Source organism: Delphinapterus leucas, chromosome 2, assembly GCF_059928025.1.
Source record: "Delphinapterus leucas isolate spDelLeu-1000000601 "Yukka" chromosome 2, BTC_Dleu_Yukka2, whole genome shotgun sequence".
NCBI lineage: Eukaryota > Metazoa > Chordata > Mammalia > Artiodactyla > Monodontidae > Delphinapterus > Delphinapterus leucas.
In genome coordinates, this window is record NC_143130.1 from 154,921,623 (window position 1) to 154,943,049 (window position 21,427).

Here is a 21,427-nt window from a genome sequence, read left to right on the forward strand (position 1 = left end):
GCTGCGCCAACCAGCGCAGAGTCAGCAGTTGGCCCGAGCCCATTTCCCAGATGGGTGAGGGGAGGTTTTCTCTTCTCTTTCGTTCCTTTTCTCAAACTAAGCTTCTAGGTCTTTTCCCATCAAAAGCTTAGGGAGGGCAAGCCACCATGCCCGAGCCCGTCCCCAGGATTGCCTCTGAATTGATCACTTTCCTGGGACTCAGCGCTGCTCCCTGCCACCCCATCCCACCTCGCCCTAGCCTTCCAGACCCTTCCTGCGAGGTCTGGTTCCTGCCCCTGGCTCATAGGCCACTAACTGAAGGGAGATTTTCTGCATTTCCAGGGCCCTGGTTGATCAGTTTAAGTTGAGGACAGTGAGGCATAGACCCATTTAAGAGGCTACACTGCTTGTGAGTGGTGGAGGTGATATTTAAAAAGGGCTCTCTGGTTTGGAAGACATTATTTTTATTTGCATAAAACATGAGGAATCCTAAGTGTAGAAAGCTTAAGGTAACTTGCTTTTGAATTACTTTTAGGTCATAGAGTCAGTGGGTGTCAACACTGAGATTTGGACCCAGGACATCTATTGCCAGAGTCTATGCATTTAACTACTGTGCTCTACTGACTCTGGAATTCAGCTATCATTTGAGAAATATTTTTGACGTCTACTATATGCCAGGCACTGTTCTAGGCTCTGTAGATGCAACAGTGAACGAAGCAAACAAAACCATTCTCTTATGGACTTCACATCTAGAAGTGGAAGTAGGGCCGTGGGAAATGCAATAAATGAGCTAAATATGTAAATAATGTAGTATGATCAAAGGTAAGTGCCATGGTGGAAAATGAAGCAGGGAAAGAGGAGACAGAGTGCCTAGGCTGGGGGGAGTTGCAATTTAAAATCAGAGAAGGCCCTACTGAGACCTTCAAGTAAATACTTGTAAAATGAGAGGGAAAATTATTAAAGTGATGTCCTTCTGCACCCCACCTGTACCAAATCAGAGTCTACAGGGACGGGGCACTGACACATGTATTTTTAACAAACTTCATGTTCCTGGGTGCCAGTAACATGCACCAGAGAAAAATACTTCAGTAAGACCTGGCGATTCAGGTGCCCAGCAAGGTTTGGAAAGCCCTACTCCAGGGCTTCTTTCTGCCCAGAATGTGCACCCTTTGCTTTCAGGATTTTGGGGAAGAAGTGGGAGCGGAGGCTTGGAAATTAGCTCTAAAGTGGTGGTGGTGTGGCTATGAGCAGTGGAAGGAAAATAGAAATGGAGTTGGTATTGCTAAGAGCTCTCTAAAATGGAACCAGGGGCCTTTGAGGAAGTGTGAATTATGTGAGTCTCAGCCTGGATAAAATCTGACCTTTTGACCACTTACTGTCCTAATGAAGGCATTCAGAAGATCTGCCAGAAACTCAAGATGGTTATCAGACCCCTACCTTATAATAACTCGTGACAGCCTATCTACTGATCAGACCCTTACTCTAAAATAACTCATGATTCCTTAATGACAAATATTTCCTTTCTCGTGTCAGAGTACAGCCTTGTGGCTTTTGCCTTTGTAAGCCCCTGACCCTTTCTCTTCCCTGGAACACTCTTTTGACTTTACCAGAATCTGTGTCTCCTGAATTGCAATTCTTAAGACCCCCCCCCAATGAAGCTCTTTATTCTTTGCAGCCTCGATATTGATTATTGTTCAACAGAGATCACAAGAAATGGAATAATCCAAAGATTAATCCCTTCTTCCTCATCTGGTGCCAAGGAAGAAGAGAACAAGGGCTTCACTGGAGCCTATATTTCATCCATCTTGGGTTTTTGATAGTGAATGTTTCTTCAGGTTAAAATCTAACAGGGTATTTTTCTCACTGAGAATCAGAGATCGTGAGTGAAAGATTTTAGGGGTAATCTCTAAGAGCCACTACAAGGGAGGAAGCGGAGGTCCAGAGAGGGCTCTGCCTGGCTACACAGGTAGTTAGCAGCAGAGCTAGGATGAGGCTTCAACTCTTCTGACATCCAGGCAGTACTGTTGTTGTCACAGGCATGCTAGCGCGTAGCCCTACCCAGTAAACATGTATGGATAAATGGTTGAACTGAATAATTTACTAGGCATTTAAGAAATCCTGCATTCCTGTTTTAGAGTCATTAATCCCACTTCCAAGTCCTCGCTTTTAAGAGGTAGCCATCTAAGCCTTACCCCAGGCATGATGTTGGGGACATTGTTCACTTTCAGGGTCATGAGCCCATTTTCTGGGGTCCCGGCTGGGGGTCCTCAGTACTAGGGACTGGTCAGTGGCATTGACGTGGGGATCTTACATGGAGAGTCAATGAAGACTCAACTCGCTTGTCCCATTAGGCTGGGAATTTGGGGGCCGCCTTCCTCTGCTGGCCCAGGAGACTGGCTGGCACCCAGTAACATGCGCCAGAGAAAAATTCTTCAGTAAGATCTGGTGTTAGAAAGCACCCGGCTCTGCTGCTTAACACTCAGGTGATTTTCCTCAAGGCATTGCTCTGCACCTGAGTGTCTTCAGTTGTTGAATAGAGATACTGCTCCTGCTCACTTCATGGGGTCTTGGAGGAATTATTTGTACTTTTGAAAGTTATTAATACACAGGTTTTTGATGTCTTGCTTCAGCGGCTCTGTATTCTTGAAGGCAGAGATTATGTATATTGCACTTTTCATTATAAACCATTTATTGGCACCTGACCCCCTGTGTGCCTGTTTTTTCATCTGTCCATTGGAGACAATACAACTTATCTTGCTTCCCACACAAGGTTGTTATGCCCTTCCCATGAGCTAATAACTGTGAAGGTCCTCTGTACATTGCAAAGACCTTTACAAATGGAAGGCATCAGAAAAATTACTACTATTACTAGCAGTGCTTTGCACTTGACAACTTATGTATTTGAACAGAGCTACAGATGTAGGCAGTTTCTAAAGACTAAAATTGTTCACTGTCCCACAGGAGCACCCTTATCAGGATTTAATATCTGGAGATTTTTTCCAGATGTCAAAAAAGGCAGGTTTAGGATAGGTTTGGTTTAAATTGGAGGTTGGCACATAGACTCCAGGAACGATGCGGCGGACCCTTTAAGTATTGGGATGGAAGGGCGGAGCCGTCGTCAGGGACGCGACTGGGCCTCTGGGTTTCCAGGAAGTGACGTCAGGCGGCCGCAGAGATGGAGGACGTGCTGGACCTAGGCGAGGAGCGGCGTCGCGGCTCGGCCACCTCCGTGAGGACCGACTCGGGGGGCTTGGGGCCAGGAATTAGTGGGTGGGGAGGAGCGACCCCGCCGGCCCCGGCTTCCCTGAGCCCCCACGGCCCGGCCTGTCCCTGGCGGCCTGAGCGGGCCGGCTCTGAGCCTTGCGGGGGTGAGGCCGGGGAGGAGGCGGCCTCCCTCGCCCCGCCCCTGAGGCAGCGGTGAGCTCCTAGGCTGCTGGCCTAGGGTTTGCTTTCTTTAAAATCCTCAAAGAGTGGAAAACAGATCCTGCCCCCGCCGGCCTCTGGGACCGGTGGGAAATTTCCCAGCTTCTCTCCGCTTTCTGGAGCTCCCAAGTGCCAACTCCCCTAGAATGGACAGATCTGAGGGTGACTGGAGGGGCCCTGGCCAGAGTCACGCTTGCACTCATCCTAGTGCTTTTCCCTTGGGACATCTCATGGCAGAAGTTGATGTAAAAACCGTACTGTTTTATGCATGGAAGGAAGGAAGGCGTTAGACAGGGAGGTCCTTTCTTGCCACTAATCCCCATGGGGAGGTGGGCGTTACCTCAGTTTTATAGTTAAGGAAATAAAGATTTATAACGCAGGGGAGTGGCTAGGTGCTCGGGGGACCTAGAGGTCAGAGGGCGTATAAAGCTGTTGCATGGGTTAAAAAAAGTCAACCTCCAGGAACCTCGATTTCCTTATGTCTAGAATGGAGATGTTAATGTCTACTTCAAGGAGTTGCAGTGAAGATGAAATGAGGCGTGCGTGGAGAGCATTTAACACAGTGGCTGGCATGTGCTAAGTTATTAGAAGAGGTTAGCGACTGTTGCTTCTGAGGCTGTGATTTACCCAAGCTTATATATAAATAAGCTGAGCTAGATTCAAGACCCAAGTTCAGTGTGTGTGTGTGTGTGTGTGTGTGTGTGTGTGTTTTAACTCCAACACAGCCTCCTCAAGCCTTTTTACCTTTAAAATTATCAAAGATGACAGTCACTAAAAGATTGGCCCACAGGGCAGGTCTTTAGTTTCTGCTGTGGAATCTCCACATGTTTTGAAGTGCCCTAGTAATATCGGAGATCCTCTAAGTAATTGGAGAGGAGATATGAGCATTGGGAGCAAATTGTTCTACGAAGAAGCAGGTTGCTTGACTGACCAAGGAGAATATTATGTCACCAAGCCTTTCTGATATGTGAGCTTTTTTAGTACCAGGGGATGTGAATGTAGTTATTCATTCATTCTTTCAGCAAATATTTATTGAGCCCCTTCTGTCTGTTAGGCATTGATTGTCCTAGGTGCTCAGGATATACCAGTGAAAAAAACTAAGTCCCTGCCCTCATGGGGCTTACATTTCAGTGGCAGAAGATGAACAATAAACAGACTATAGATTTAAAACATATAAAACCAGGTAGTAAAGTAGGTTTTCTGCCAGTCATTCCTGTGGATTTATACAGGGTCTTCAAAAAGTTTAAAACCGTAAAATACTTGACAATTATTGGAGAAACCGTCTACAAACAGCATTTAAAGACAAGATCCTTGAATTTTTGTTTGAGCACAAGTCACTGCATGTAGTATGCCGTATTCAGAAACCCAACGTTATGATAAATGGAAAAGGGCAGCCATAGGTAAAGGAGTGCAGTTGTCTGTCTTGGGAAGAAAACGAGCTGCTTATTGTCAGAAAGACTGTTTCTGTCATCCCTGAAACCTAAATGATTGATTAGAATTTGACATGTAAATACTACATAAGGGTTTTTATGTAGGTATCATGTAACCGCTCTCGGTTTACTGGTGCAGTCAGGTCTTAGAACATCTTAAAGAAATTCCAGCAGGAAATAGTGGAAGGAACTCAGGATTTGAAGGCAGAAGAAGATTTAGCTCTTAGATTTATCTGCCACTTAATTGCTTTCCTGGGTCTCAGTTTCCTTATTTGTAAAATGGCCTGAATCCCAGTCACTGTTACTGTGAAATCAAATGAAGCTACGTCAAATGAGATCTAAAAGTGCTTACATTAATGCTGGGGTTTTTTTTGTTTTTTGAGAAAAATGTAAACATTTCACCACCCACCAGTCTGCCTAAAGAATGTTTTGTGTACGTGCTGGGAGGTGTTTGAGACACAGAGCCTCCACCCCAGCAGGGCTTTGGGAAACACGTGCAGATGGTTCATTTGATGACTCAGAATTTGAAGTGGTCTGATGTCCAAAGCTAATGTCTCAAGATTCTTGTAAGATCTTTCCTTTAATGACTGTAAGTGCAAATCCAAGTAGTGTACACGTCAAAGCAAATGCTATCTGTATTTCGCTGGTTTCAGTTACCATGGAATTTCTTTCCCCCCCAAATGCCTTTTGGATAACTATTTTCGTGCCAAGCTACAGCTTTGAAATTAGGCCTTCATAAAATCCCGCATAGGAACATGGGAGCCTTGACCACACTCTTCCTGGGCTATGGCGTGAGGTCCCTGCCCCCTCTAGAGGAATTTCTAGCTGCATTTCTTTGGGTAGAAAAGGTCTATGGCCATTAAAAGAAAACACTGTGATCAGTACATGAATTTCCTGCTCTACTGTATAGAACTGACCATGGGCACTTTGTTTTAAGGGTTTGGAGCCTTTTCTAAGTATATACTCAAGTTGCTCAAATCCCATCCTCCACCATGTCATCATAAATCCAGTCCTTGCTTACCTTGGCAGGATTGTCTTCCTCATAGTGGCTCAAAGACGTTTGGGTCAGCAATGCCCCTCATCTCTCCTTACAGGGAGCCAAGATGGGGCGCCGAGCTCAACAGGAGTCAGCTCAAGCCGAGAATCATCTCACTGGCAAGAATTCCTCTTCGACTCTGACTGCAGAGGTGAGTGTTAAAAAATTCTGAAGAAATGCACTCTAAGACTTAGCAGTTACTCAGTGAGCAAGGATTTGGTATTTCATATTTTTTTCTCCTCCTTCTCTTTAATGTCAGCCTTCCTCCTATCTTGATTTGGGAATTCCCTTCCTCGGCATTTGTCCTATTAGCAAGAAGTGAAAGAGGAACTTTTTTCTTTTGATGCCAGAGTAGTTTCTGTGCATTGCTTTATATTCCCAGTGAAGAAGTTTTGTACGTTAACTGAAGCAGGGGACTGGGAGGTTTCAAAATCCAGCCAAAATCCGGGTTTTTATTCCTGCCAGATAAACGCCAGGGAGGCATGCTGGTGACGTAAAGTTGGATTACACAACTGGACATTTGCTCTTGGTGGTGACCTGCGCTTTCTACAGTTTTCAGGCAGGAAGGGGATCCGTACTGGCCTTACTTTCCTGGAAACTTTTCCAAGTGGCCTGGAATCGTGGGAATTTATCCAACCTCTTTGCAGAGGGTGGGTAATCTTGATGAGCATTGCTTTTAATGCCAGGGCACTATTTTCAGCGGTTTACTCAGAACTTCTTTTCACCCTCCTCTGCCCATTTGAAAAAACTCTGCCCTTTTCAAGAGCTGGCTTCAGGGTAATCCTCGCTGCCAGCTCTTCCTAACTTCTCCAGGCCGACTTAGGGCTGCTACTTCTCAGTTCCCATAGTACCTGTTATAGAACATCTCACATTATGCACTAATTTTCTTTCTATGTGCCTGGCCCACTAGACAGTGAGTTTCTGGGCAACAGGCAACCTGGCTTCTCAGTTGCCCAGCTCATTGGCCTACAGTAGGTTTATAACAGATGAGGGCATCTCTGCTGGGAGGCCTTATGGGCCATGCAGGTGCCCGAGTACAGCATGCTGGGGACAAGATACAGACACATTTGACTTACATATCACATAGGTAGGAATATCCTTCACTTTCATCAGAAATAAGATATCTACCATGTCTTTAAGTGTTCCACATGGACCTTTAGTTTATCTTTCATTTTCTCACTGATTGTAGAAATATGGGTACAGAGAATCATTCCTCCTCTCAGATAACAGCCATGCCAACACAGAAAAGCTGGCGACAACCTTGGCCTCATTGCCTGAAGACGGTAGGGAGAGACTGTGGGGGGATTGTGGAAAAACCAGAGGCCACATGTACCCTCCAAAGGGTAACCACTGTCTAGCCACAGCCAGCTGATGCTGTGGGGAATATAGGTCCAGTACTGCCAGCTCTTCTGATTTTTCCAGAAGATGGCAGTCTAAAATTTTATGTGAAAGCAACACGTTTTTAGAGGTTAGCGACTAATTATAAAATTTAAATTACCATATGGGCTAGATTAGGCCTGAGGGTTGTCAGTTTATGACTTTGACCATAGCACCTCCATTGTAGAGCTTACTACATTGTATTCTAATTATTGATGTGCCTGACTCCCTCAGAAGGTGTGAGCTTTTGGAAGGCGACGGTTGTGTTTCACCTTTGTCCGCCTTTGTTTATCGCAGTGCCTGGCACAGAGCAGGCGTGCCATTGACACTGCAAAGGGTGAGGGGGTGAAGTACATAGTGTGTGATGAGGGGCTCTTAGAAGCTGAATAAGAGCGTCACAGGGTCAGGGGTGGCAGACTGTGGCACACTGGAGACACAGTTAAGGGGGTATAATGGAGTGAGATAGTGAAAGACGATATACTAGACCCAACCCTGGATCTCAAGGAGCTTGAACTGCAATGGATGGGCAAGCCAATGACTGGATCAGTGGAAGTCTACTCTTGGCCTTTGGAGGATCCGTCCCAACACCAGATCATTAATTCATTTATTTAACAGGTATTTACTGAAGCTTACTGTGTGTCAGGCACCATTTTAGGGGGTTGGCATATTTCAGTGAACAAGAGCCAAATCCGCTGCCGTGATGGAACTTATATTCTCGTGATCACTGGCAGTCACAAAGGCTAATTACAAGCCTACCCAATTGTGAAGGAGGTTATAGCCACCTTGGTGGTGAGGTGAGTGAGTCTGAGATGGCCCGGGATGTCCTGATGGCCTTGAAGCCTCTGTGGCACCCACACCAAATCAGCTACCAAGCTGGGGTCGTAGGCCTGGTTCACCTACCTGTCCCCTTCCCCTCGGCTCAAGGGAGAGTCAGTACTGTGAGCACCTAACTCCAAAGTCGCAGACTGTGATGAACCTGTCAGGCTTTCAGCCTTTCTAGAATACCTACTTATTTCTGCAGAGGCATGTACCTTTTTTTTTTTGGCCCCATCTGGTCCTTAGTATTTTTTCTGGGAGATGACGAAAAGTCATTCTGGGGACTACCCTGGTGGCACAGTGGTTAAGAATCCACCTGCCAGTGCAGGGGACACAGGTTCGAGCCCTCCGGGAAGATCCCACATGCCACGGAGCAACTAAGCCCGTGCGCCACAACTACTGAGCCTGCGCTCTAGAGCCCGCGAGCCACAACTACTGAGCCCACGTGCCTAGAGCCCGTGCTCCGCAACAAGAGAAGCCACCACCATGAGAAGCCCACGTACCGCAGCGAAGAGTAGCCCCCGCTCTTGCAACTAGAGAAAGCCCGCGTGCAGCAGTGAAGACCCAACGCAGCCAAAAACAAATAAATTTATTTTTTGAAAGAAAAAAGAAAAGTCATTCTGTTCTTCACCCAGCTGGTGCCTCTGACAGCAAAATGCCAGTCAGAATTCCAGGATTCCTTCTCTCCCTGAATTGAGGTTTAAAGCAGCGTGGGCAGCCTCCCCTGGGGCCAGATGCACCTTGTGCTGTGTGGGCCTTTTTGGCTGTTTCTTTCTAAGATTAGATTCTAAGACTTGTGTGTGTGCGCCCATTTACATTCCAGTTCTGAATGTATTACTTGATATATTTATTTTTGTCCTTTCACTGACTATATTCTAGGATGAAGCTATTCATGAAAACGTAAATATGGTACCTGGGGGCTGTCAGACATACTGGAGTTACTTTAGAGTTGTATAGGAATTAGTTAAAACAAATGATGATTTTAAAGCAAGCTGGCGGGATGGGGAGCTCCGTGGAGGAAGCGGAGCAGCTTCCAGGTGTGCTGGAATAGCGGGAAGGCGGGCTTGGCATCTGAAAACCAGGGCTTGAGCGTGGGCTCTGCTAATTGCCTGGGTCTTGAACAACTCCACTAATCTCTCTAATCCTCCATTTCATTATCTGTCAAACAGTGGTAACAATTCTACCAAGTTGATGTGAGGATTAAGTGAGATACGTATTTAAAAGCACCTTAGTAAACTGAAAGGCACTGTACAAATGTTCATTCATTCAGTAAGTAGTGAATAAGAGAGTATTTGGATGGAGCTTTGCTCTTGTTATTAAAGGGCCGCACAGAAGGAGGATGTGAGCCTGAGTCTCTTCTAGAAGCGATTTGGAAATCTCTCCAAGGGTTGCTACTCATTTCTCCACAGGCTGACTAGTAGTGATCTGAAGCAGGTTTTGTGCTTCCAGATGCAGCGGGCATTCCTCCTGAAGGGTGGATAAGAGCACAGGCCTTGCGGTTAGACAGCCCTGGGCTGAAATCCTGGCCCTGCCACATGTTAGCTCTATGGCTCAGCAAGTTACTTAACCTCTTCAAGCCTCAGTTTCCTCATTGATAAAACAGGGTTAGTATCACGTACTTGATAGGGTGGCCAGAAAGAAAAAACAAGGTAACAGGTATAAAGAAAGCCCTTAACCCAGTCTGACCCATAAGTGCTCAGTATATAATTGCTCACCATTATTGTCTCTCCAGAGCTCGGGTGTTCTGTTATTGTGCCTTAACCCTCTCTACGGTTAAAAACTGGTGGCCTTCAGGCTGAATTTCGCCTACAACCGTGTCTTCTTTGATCTGTACAAAATTAAACATTTTTTAAAGCTTGGTTGTTATCATTTCTAAATTAGGAAAATTTACGTGGAAGTCCAGATTTGGGGCTCCTCTTTGAAACCGGAAGTTCTGGCACAGCGGGAATGCTGGGCTGGCATCCCCACATGACAGCAGTTGGCTGCAGCTGAGAATGGTGCTTGCGCACGCTTGGCCTGCCCTGTCCAGCTCACCATTTCTTACTTGAATACACCTGGTCAGATTTACTCACATCTGATCTACCTGGCTCCTGTTTCCATTCAAGTTAAAACTCCTGCTCTTTTAGGATGGATTGATTTTCAGGTATCCTTATCGAATTTGGCTCTATGCATCAGAAACTCAGCCCCAGGGTTTGGAGCAGGCAGGAGTGATTTTTCTCACAGCAAGAAGTCCAGTGGAGGGCAGGGTGGCTGCGGTCACTGGAGAAGGTCCTGCGTTACCCTCACCCCGTCTAGACACCTGCTCTGCCATCTGGAACTTGTTAACTTGTTCTCATGGTTGCTGACATGATGGCTGGTTGTTCCCCAGGGATCCAATCTGTATTTTAGGTGAGGAGATGGGGAAGAGTGGAAGACTTCAGGGTTCATGCCAACAAAGTATGTCCCTTCTTATCAGGAAAATGATAGCCAGAGACCTCACCAAGTAGACTTCTAGTTACATGTCATCGGTCAGAACTGGGTCTTAAAGCCACCTAAATTTCAAGGGCTTTCTCAGCTGGGCACGTTGCCACACCCATCACATTGGGGTTTTGGGGTTAAGGAGAAGAGGAATGACTGTTGAGTAGGCAGTTTGCGACTGACATATCAATTTAAAAAAAAAAAAAAAGAATTTATACAGAGTTTGTTTTTTGTTGTTTTTTTTCTTATAGGCTTGGGTATAAAAGGAAAGAATTATTTTTAGTAGCAAAAAAAATAAAAATAAAAAATCCACATTCCTCTCCCGTTTTCTAATTTGGGGTTGTGTAGAGTTCAGTGAAAATTTGTGTGCCCTCAAGTTCCAAGACATCTGATGCAGTTGCCTGTGTCAAATCTTGCCTCGATCTTGTCCTTCTTCCTGTTTTCTCAGTAACCCCTCGGGGCTTTCTGCCTGGAGGATACCTGTGGCTCAGCCCAGGTAATTAGACTCTTCCTCCCTCTCTGGAAGAAGAGGAGAGGTCTCTTTATTGCTTGGTCAATCTGTAAATTTTCAAATAATTTCAAAGAATTTACCTGCCTAATCATACTGATTAACCAGAAAGATGGACTCTTCCTGTAGTTTCACTAGCTCAGAGTTGATTAGCGTCATGCCTGCTTCTTTCAGGCTGTTGTGAAGGTCAAATTAGGTAATGCACATAAAGGTGCCAGCACACAGGCACCTTTCAAGAAATGGTAACTACTAAGAAAGTTTATGACTGCACCCCTCTGCTTTTTTGTGTTTTTTTTTTTTTTTACCACCTGTTACAAATCAGGCTTGGATCCCTAGATGCATAGTTCAGTTAGCAGTTCAGGTTGGCATTACAATTACGGAGACTTTGGTGCCATGATGAGCATCTTCACATCTGCAGTGAATAACTTTTTCTGGGCAGAGCAGCTCTGAGAATTAAACTGGACTTCTATGCCTGAGCTTTCACCTTCTGTCATTCAAATGATGCTTCTCCTACACAACCTCAAGAAAAGACCTGGACGCTTTCTACCATCAAATTACACTACCCTACGCTGAAGTTGGGAAAAAGGAATCTCGGGGCAAAACCTCTCAGGACTGGCCTGTTTTTTGTTTTTATTTTTGGGGCTGCCGCACGTGGCTTGTGGGATTTTAGTTCCCTGACCAGGGATTGAACCCAGGTCCTCGGCAGTGAGAGAGCAGAGTCCTGACCACTGGACCACCAGGGAATTCCCTGGCCTGTCTTTTGGATGAGCATTTCTCACTTGGGTCTAAAGCAGTTTGTAGCTTAACTTCCATTTTGCAGATTGTCCTTGTAATAATTATAGCTGACATTGGGACAGTTCCTACCTCTCTGTCAATTACACACACTAGCCTCTTTAAGCCCCGTGGTAACTCTTAAAGTAGTTACTGTACTTATCGTCTCATTTTAGCTATGACGACACTGAGACTTCAGGGAGTCGAGTGACTTGTCCACAGTCATTCAGCTGACGTCTGGCTGTACTCCCTGAAACTCCAGACAGACTCTTAAACACCACCTAACTTTTCCTACCTGCTGGGTAGTTAGATGCACAGACCTCCCAGTAGAGAAAGGCTTTTGGCGGGAGCTGAGAGACTTTTGGGTTTTCCTCTTGGAATCCTTTTGGTGAGGGAGTAAGTTCTCACTTGATTATCCTTATTCGTCCACTTGTCTGGAAAAGTGTTTGAGACACAGCTGTTCTCTTTCTCTTCCTCCTCCGCCCCCCATCTCTTTGGTGCTCCTCCTAGGACGCAGAACTGACACTCAGCCAGATTCTCTTGCAGGAATCTGAGAAATGCTGCTGGGCTCATGTTCCCAAATTAGGCCAGTTTCCTCATCCCCCAGCAGCTCTACTCAGCTGGAGCTTCCCTGGCACGTTGCATTACGTCTCTTGCCCTCCGCCTGTTCCTGACTGGTCTGCCAACGGGCAGTTATTTTCAGCCCAGCTAGGGTTATCTGCTGACCCTTTTTGGTGACATTTTTCTTCTTTCTCACAAAAATAACTTTCCTAGATTAGTCACATTTTTCAGCCTTTTTCGTAGTCCCTCTCCAATGGGCTGGATTGAATGATGCTTCTGATAACGTCGTAGGAGAGGGATGCGGGGAATCCGACGTGGAACCCGTTGACGAGGAATGCGTTTTCCACACTTCATCTTTAGGTCATGCCCTGTATGCTTCACTTTTGAACTCTCCCTCGGGGTGGGCAGATGTGCATTCCCGACCCATCCCTGGGGCTGGCCACTATGTGGGCGGGAACGTCATCCCCGGGATAGATCATGCGATTGGAAATAGCATCTCAAGATTCTCCTCCAGCGCTTACTCGGTCTCTCAGCACTCCAGTACGATGCCTCGTGCCTCCTTCTACTATGTATTACGTGAAAAGCTGGCTTCCTACCAGAAATGTGGTGCTTGAAGATCACTTAAAATTCTCTCCCTCACCTGTGGGGAGGGTTAAGTCAGAACTACATGTAAGAGTTTATTTAGCTCAGTGCTCCCTTAAGTTAGCCTCTGTTATTATCTACACAACCTAAGAAGTAGAAACGATCATTTTGTCTTTCATCCCAGCTCTGCCAATTCCTCGGTGTATATTCTAGGCAAGTTACTTAACCACTCTGAGCCTGTTGCTCATCTGCTGAATCGAATAATAGTAGTAGCTATCTCCTAGTGTGGCTGGAGGATTAAATAAGAGAATGTACAAAGCTCTTAGGACAGTGCCCGCCGAATGCTAACTATTATTGTCATTATCTGTGTCACATGAGAATTAGAAGGTATTTTCAGTTTATCTTCAATTGCAGTTCTGTTCAAGATACAGAGATATTCTTATTTCATCGAACTAACTGGCTCTTAGGGCAAAGAAACATTTGGATGAGAAATCCTTTTGGTGAGAATTCTTTGTGCCGCTTAAGACCCGTTTTGTATGTCTCCTTGACCAGTTGTTTGCTAATACCTTTTCATCTTCTTTTCAAAACCTAACCCTCTGTCTAGAGATGGGCAGTCTTTCCAAAGAGTGATCCTTAATTGCTGACTTAACATCATTTTGTTGTTCTGGGGCATATGGGTAGAAAAATGAGGAGGGCAAGGAGTGACCTTGGTGACCTCAGTGACCTTGGAGTAGAAGGTAACATCCATTCATTTCTTCATTCATTTGCTTATGAAACTTGATTGAGAGCTTTCTGTGTGCCAGGCATTGTGCTTGGCACTGGCAGTACAGTGACAAACCAGACATGCTCCCTGTCCTCTCTGAACCTCGATCTGGGGGCTGCAGAGAATTAAGTGCCAGGTGGGGGTGAACACAGAAAGGTATGCGAATGCCTTCATCGAGCCCTTTTACTTTTGGGGAAATCTGGAAAGGTTTTCTAGGAAAAAATCATGTTTGAGTTGAGACTTGAAGGATGACTAGAAGTTAGCCAAGGGAAGGGGCCAGGATGGGCCAAGGAGGGGAGAATATTCCAAGTAGAGGGATGAGCATATGCCAAGTTTTGGAGGCCAAGGAGAGAGCATGGCACGTGGGATTTGTTAGTGGAACAGTTGACCATACAGGCGATGGAATAGTGGTCCTCAGTGACTTTTGCAAGCAGTGTGATGTTTTTCAAATATTCAAAAACCAGCCCCCTTGCCTTTTTTGACAAATGAACCATGTGAGACCAACATTTCTTATATGACACTGAAATAATTGGTAATATTATGAAGTTTAGACTGTGACCTTTCAATATTTTTCTAGCATTGTCTTTCATTGATGCATCTTCAGTGCAACCATTACACTTCTCTCTCTATGCATTTATGTTTTCTGGTCAGGAAACCTCTGAGAAGTGCTTGAGTATAGTATTGATGGCTTGGAACTCTTCCGGCTCATCCTTCTTAAGGAGGGGCTTAGTAGATCAGTAGTTTGCAGTGTTCACACTTAATTTATGTCCTAAAAATTCCTCGGTTCCTCTAAGGATAGATTGTGTGTGTGTGTGTGTGTGTATTAGATCCTGGTAACTCTAGGAGAGAAATCATGGAAGTAATTTTGAATTAGTCATGATCTGATAGGATTTAGAAAATGTCTTTTGATTTCACAAAATAAGAGATTGTCACCCAGATTCTAGTAATTACAAGTGTATGCTAGATGCTTAATATAAGTATGTGTAAATGGATCAATGATACAAGCCCAGTTAGTGCCTGTGATCTATTACTACTGCGTTGCCTCAAGAAAGATGGGAATACCTGTTGTAGTCTTCTCAGTGTTCCTAATTTGCATACACATCATTAACAGCCGTAGGTCATACCTGACCCATTTGGTATGGGTCAGATATGGAATCATAGTATTGGAATTTGGTTTGACTTCTTTGGGGGTAAGTAGACTACTGGCTTATATTTAGAAATTTTTTTTTTTGGCATGTGAAAATTTTCATGGTAATGATACTTTTGTTGCAATGAAAATTGACTTATATTCAGGCAAGGTTCCCAGAGCAAAGACTTCTCAGAATCTTTGGCTGTAAATAGTATTTTGTTAGGAAAAAAATAAATTGAGAATTAGAGAAATGGCTTAAACCACTATAAACTCTCCTGGACTGAGTCAGTTGCCTCATAACTGGTCTCTCCTTTTGTATTATTGCCCTCCTGCAGTCAGCTCTAGTGGTTTTATAAAATACGCATCATTCATTTCACACTCAAAACCCTTTAAAGGACACCCATTGCCCTTAAAACAAAAAATCCCAAATGCTTACTTTGCCCCTTTGTGATTTGGGCCTTCCTATGTATGTCTCCAGCCTCATTCACAGCGGCTACCTTGTGGCAGTCACAGGGAGTCGTTACTTTGCTTGTACAGTTCCCTATTCTGGTTCCTTAGAGTACTGTAATTCCACAGGATAGAATAGAATAGAATAGAACAGAATAGAATATTCCCTGGAATACTTACCCATGCTCTTTGCTGGGCTGACTCCAACTTCTTCTTTGGGTTCAGCTTGAATATCCCTTCTTCTATTTAATGAGAATATTACCTTCTCATTTAACTTAGCTCCCCACATTGTACTCTGGTAGTGTTTTTTTGTTGGTGGTAGTGTTTTCTTTTTCTTTTTTACTTTTTTTCCTGTCACCCCAACCGCGGTTTGTAACTGTATGTCTGTGTAATTATTTGGGTCCATCTCCCTCACTAATTGCACACTCCAGAAGCTCCTGTTTGCTCCCCTGAGCCTGGCACTTTGTAGGTCCTCAGTGAATGAGAACCAGGTGTGGAGCATGCTGTGTTCAGCTCAGGGGCAGATTAGCTTGAGGGGCCTGTGGGACCACCATCTGGAGATGTCCGGGAGGCTTTGATGTGTGGGACTCATGCTTTGGACTGGGCTCTGAGCTGGAGCTAAGGGTTTGGGAGCCATTCGTATCGAGGTGGTAAATGAGAGCCCAGCTCTGGAAGGGAGAGTTTGTAGAGAGAGAAGAGGAGAGGCTCTCAGCCAGAATCCGAGGAACCCCCATGTTTAAGGGACACACGGCCAAGGAAGGAGGAGGAGTGGCCGGAGGGGAGAGGGCATCACCAGGCCCCTGTGCTGTCCAGAGCGCAGGTAAGGGACAGTGTCAGGGACTCAGGGGTCAGGAGGGTCCAGGAAGGCGAGACCTTCCCTCTGGAGCAGGGTCTGTCTGATTGAGCAACTAGGGGTCTCTGTATTCACAGGGGAGCAGTCAGAGAAGGGGCCATGTGCACCTGGCACAGGACCACACAGCAGGCAGGCTGTCAGTAAATATTTGCTGAAGGAATTCAGTGGATAGGTTACGATGCTCGTGTACTCACCACCAAATGTAAAGGGCCTCCCTGTCGCCTTCCCAGGTCTCTTTCTTCCTTTTCCTCTGTTCTTGAGCCTTCCTCTGTTTCTCCTTTTTTCCCTCCTCTTTCTCTTTTTCCCGTATCTCTTCCTGTTTTTTATTCTTCACCAGCGATAACAGAGGACTCCATCCCCCATACTCCTTTTTGCCCATCCATTCCTATATATTTTTATTGATGTATTTAAAAGTAGAATTTTATTCCTTCATTTATTTATTCACTTATTTATCCTATATTTAATATAATATACACTTTCCAATGCAAAAATGAATAAGATAACTTGGTATTCTAGTTATATCGACCCACACACTTAGACCAAAAAATTATAATATTTAAGTGGCATCAGAGAGTGGGAGCACAGAAGGAGCAACCAACCGTGCCTGGGACTTAGGGATGGCATCCCGAAGGAGGTGACCCTTGAGGTGGGTTGCAGTGAATGAGGAGGGATTTGCCAGTAAGAGGGAAGGGCAGCGGAAAAGCCTGTTCTAAGGCATGCGTCGTTAAGGGGGCTGGTGTTTCCAGGGCACAATGAACAACTTAGTGTCTTAGGAATGAAGGCCTTGCATTCCAAGTGGAGGAGTTTGGATTTATTTTATATGTCGTAGGGATTCCACAAAGATTTTAAAGCAGGGAAAATGTTATTGACTTTGTTTTCTAGGAAAGTGAATCTGGCAGCTCTGTGGAGGATAGTCTAGAGGGCGAGAACTTGTTGGCAGGGAGACCAGTGGGAGGCGGTTGGAGCATCTCCTCCTGAGATGATGAGCCATGAACCAGGCAGTGTTCCCAAACTTCAGGCATTCCCAGACCGTTTTTACAGTTTCGGGTATCCACATACCACTCGCATTAGTGTTAATGATTTTCTTTAAATCACCTCCCTTTTTATACTTAAATGCGTTTATTTTTGAAAAGAAACTACAGTTTTTGATAGTTATGTTTTTCCCAGTACACATTAAAGTACACATATGGCTATTTTTAAGAGGCACATCCATGTACCACCTCCAGTCACCTTGCTTACACCAGTGGCGTGCGTACCTTACTTTGGGAAACGATAAATAAAGCCTGGCAGAGAGGTGAAGAGGAGAGGGCAGTGCCCAGAGACATTTTTCAGGGAAGATGGGTAAGAGGTAGTAACAGATGGACTGTTGGAAGTAGGAGAGAAGGAATGTCTGGAGTTGACTCCATTTGTAGCCGAAAAGGCTGAATGGATAATGATATTCTGAGACTGAGAACTTAAAGAGTCGCAGCAGTGCGGGGACCAAGAAGAGATGATTGTTTCAATTTTGGGCATGTTGAATGTGAGTTGCCTTCAGGATTTTCAAAGAGATCTGTTGAGTAAACAGTGGCAAATTTGGTCTGGAGCTTAAGAGAGAAAGTTGGAAACGAGTGTTAACAGATGTGGGAGTTACCAGCATATATCATATAATCTGGGGTCTCTAAGAGGAACATACGGGAAGAACTTCTGATTCCTTTGTGTGGCACATAGACCCTTCATTATTTCCAGGTGCAAATGTATGAGGATTTTAAGCAGAGAAGAGAGAGAGATTTGCATTTTAGAAAGAGCACGTTGACAGTAATTGGTCAGGGATGGATCCAGGTTTCGTGGGTCCTGAAATTTATACAATTTAGAGACCTTCTTTAAGAAAAAAAATTCAAAATGGATATGAAAGTAAATAGTTGTAATGAGAAAAGAAATCACAGCCAAGTTACTAGGCCTTGGACATTCAGGTTTCTTTCTTGGAGTTCTTGTTAGAAATGCTTGCATGGACACGCCTCCTGATGGAGAGCTAGTTTCTCCTCCCTATCTAGAACTCTGTAACTCCTGTCTAGAACTCTCTGTAACTCCTAGGGTCCCGTGCAGGCAGGGGTGGAGTATAGACTGGAGGAAGGTGAGACTGGAAGCAGGGAGCCCAGGTAGGACCCAGCTGAGAGAAGGCAAAACATGAGCTTGTGAAGCCTTAATTTGCATGGTTGTGCAGTTTTCTCCAACACCCCTCAGCAGGCTAGGTATTGACGCAGTGAAGGCATAGGATTGGCTTGATCCAGGTTCGGCGGAGCTCTAGGGGAAATGTAGGACATGGATGCCATCAGGACCATGGAAGTGAGCTGGGTTGATAGGGAAGGAAGAGAAACCAAGAAGGAAGTTCTTAGATCAGGAGGGGAGGAAGGGACTAGGTATTTCAGATTGGAGCAGCTCCAGCGTATGAGTTCGAAAAAGTAGCAAGGTCATTGGCATTTAAAGGATCAGGGAACTATGAGGCTAAGCATTAGGTGAACTGTTCATGTGAACCTTGCCTTGACTTAGAATGATGGCACTAGTGTTGGAGCAGGAATGCCCACGTTTTTGCTCAATGTGTGCTCAGGCAATTATTTGTGACAGGGATGAAGAAGGTAAGAGATGCAATGTAGCTGAACAATATGAGTTTCAGAAAAATGTTCCATAATAATTTGAAAGAGTAATGGTCTAGAGGAACTTTGGGGAGCGAGACAGGAGGGTTACCTTGGGACCCTTGTTCGTGGGGTTTTAAAGAATGAGCAGGTGGAGGGGTGGGATAGGGAGAGTGGGAGGGAGGGAGACGCAAGAGGGAAGACATATGGGAACATATGTATATGTATAACTAATTCACTTTGTTATAAAGCAGAAACTAACACACCATTGTAAAGAAATTATACCCCAATAAAGATGTTTAAAAAAATAAATAAATAAAAATAAAGAATGAGCAGGCTCTACTTGAAAGAGCTGCAGGAGAAACGAAGTCCATGGGGGAAAGCCAGGATTTAAGAGAGGCAAGGAGATGGAAAGAGTGGGCTGTGAATAGAGAATGTCTAATCTGCTTGGGAACCATAGGATTGTGGGCAGAAAGCCTCATTGACATCATTAGCTAGGCTAGATTTCTTCTCATTATGTGGCATGTCAGTAATTACTGAGAAGGAGCGGAATGATAGTAAAATATTCTCTTAATAATGATACGTTACAGGAAAAGGGTTCAGACTAATGTTGAATGTGATTGGTGATAGATTGAAACTTTTCTGGTCACATGCCTTTACCCAGCATGATAGAGAATTATGTCACCGTGTTTGGCCGATTGCTTTTATATTCCATTTTAATCCCTCTGTTGGCTTTTTAGGTATAGCTTTTTATACTATTTTTTTAGTGGTTGCTCTAGGGATTAGAATATGCATCCTTAACTTACCACTGGCTAGCTAGTGTTAGTATTATATCACTTCACATAAAATGTGAGACCCTTGTGACAGTATAAATCCATTTGTCCCCTTTTATCGTTTGTGCTAGTAATGTCATGTACTTTAAAACTACATACTTTATAAAACCCACAATACAATTGTCATTTCACTTTAAACAGTTGTCACTTGGAGAAATTAAGAAAAAAGATAGCCTTTTTTTTGGAATGCTATTTATTTATTTTTTATACCTCAGGTTCTTATTAGTTATCTATTTTATACATATTAGTGTATATATGTCAACCCCAGTCTCCCAATTCATCCCACCACCACCGCTTTCCCCCCTTGGTGTCCATACATTTGTTCTCTACATCTGTGTCTATTTCTGCCTTGCAGACCGGTTCATCCGTACCATTTTTCTAGATTCCATCCACATATATGCGTTAATATACGATATTTGCCCTTTCTCTTTCTGACTTACTTCACTCTGTATGACAGACTTTATGTCCATCCACGTCTCTACAAATGACCCAGTTTCGTTCCTTTTTATGGCTGAGTAATATTCCATTGTATATATGTACCATATCTTCTTTATCCATTAGTCTGTCAATGGACATTTAGGTTGCTTCCATGACCTGGCTATTGTAAATAGTGCTTCAGTGAACATTGGGGTGCATGTGTCTTTTTGAATTATGGTTTTCTCTCGGTGTGTGCCCAGTAGTGGGATTGCTGGGTCATATGGTAATTCTATTTTTAGATTTTAAGGAACCTCCATACCGTTCTCCATAGTGGCTGTATCAATTTACATTCCCACCAACAGTGCAAGAGGGTTTCCTTTTCTCCGCACCCTCTCCAGCATTTGCTGTTTGTAGATTTTCTGATGATGCCCATTCTAACCAGTGTGAGGTGACACCTCATTGTAGTTTTGATTTGCATTTCTCTGATAATTAGTGATGTTGAGTAGCTTTTCATGTGCCTCTTGGCCATCCCTGTGTCTTCTTTGGAGAAATGCCTATTTAGGTCTTCCACCCCTTTTTTAATTGGGTTGGTTTTTTTTAAATATTGAGCTGCATCAGCTGTTTATATATTTTGGAGATTAATCCTTTGTCCGTTGACTCATTTGCAAATATTTTCTCCCATTCTGTGGGTTGTCTTTTTGTCTCGTTTATAGTTTCCATTGCTGAGCAAAAGCTTTTAAGTTTCATTAGGTCCTATTTGTTTATTTTTGTTTTTATTTCCATTACTTTAGGAGGTGGGTCCAAAAAGATCTTGCTGTGATTTATGTCAAAGAGTGTTCTTCCTGTGTTTTCCTCTAAGAGTTTGATAGTGTCCCGTCTTACATTTAGGTCTTTAATCCATTTTGAGTTTATTTTTGTGTATGGTGTTAGGGAATGTTCTAATTTCATTCGTCTACATGTAGCTGTCCAGTTTTCCCAGCACCACTTATTGAAGAGACTGTCTTTTCTCCATTGTATATTGTTGCCTCCTTTGCCATAGCTTAGTTGACCATAGGTGCTTGGGTTTACCTCTGGGCTTTCTATCCTGTTCCATTGATCTACATTTCTGTATTTGTACCAGTAGCATATTGTCTTGATTACTGTAGCTTTGTAGTATAGTCTGAAGTCAGGGAGTCTGATTCCTCCAGCTCCGTTTTTTTCTCTCACGATTGCTTTGGCAAAGATAGTCTTTTATCACCCATATGCTTACCATTATAATTGTTCTTTATCTCCTTCTGTAGATCCAAATTTCCATCTAGTGTCATTTCTCCTTATCCCAAAGAACTTCCCTTAGCATTTCTTGCAGTACAGATTTGCCAAGAACAACTTCTCTATTTGCTCTATCTAAAAATATTTTTATCTCACCCTCATTTTTTTTTTTTTTTTTTTTGCGGTAC

General features: G+C 44.1%; 1 protein-coding gene across 1 annotated transcript in view; it reads left to right on the top strand.

Annotated features, from left to right (window-relative positions):
* Positions 1–2,387: 2,387 nt before the first annotated feature.
* Positions 2,388–21,427, top strand: part of IFT43 (intraflagellar transport 43) — an 89,277-nt gene continuing 70,237 nt past the window's right edge. The window contains exons 1-2 of the mRNA XM_022576491.2: positions 2,388–3,208; positions 5,927–6,019. Coding sequence (XP_022432199.1) covers positions 3,155–3,208; positions 5,927–6,019 — 147 coding nt within the window. The 5' untranslated portion in view covers positions 2,388–3,154. The remainder of the gene's footprint in view (positions 3,209–5,926; positions 6,020–21,427) is intronic.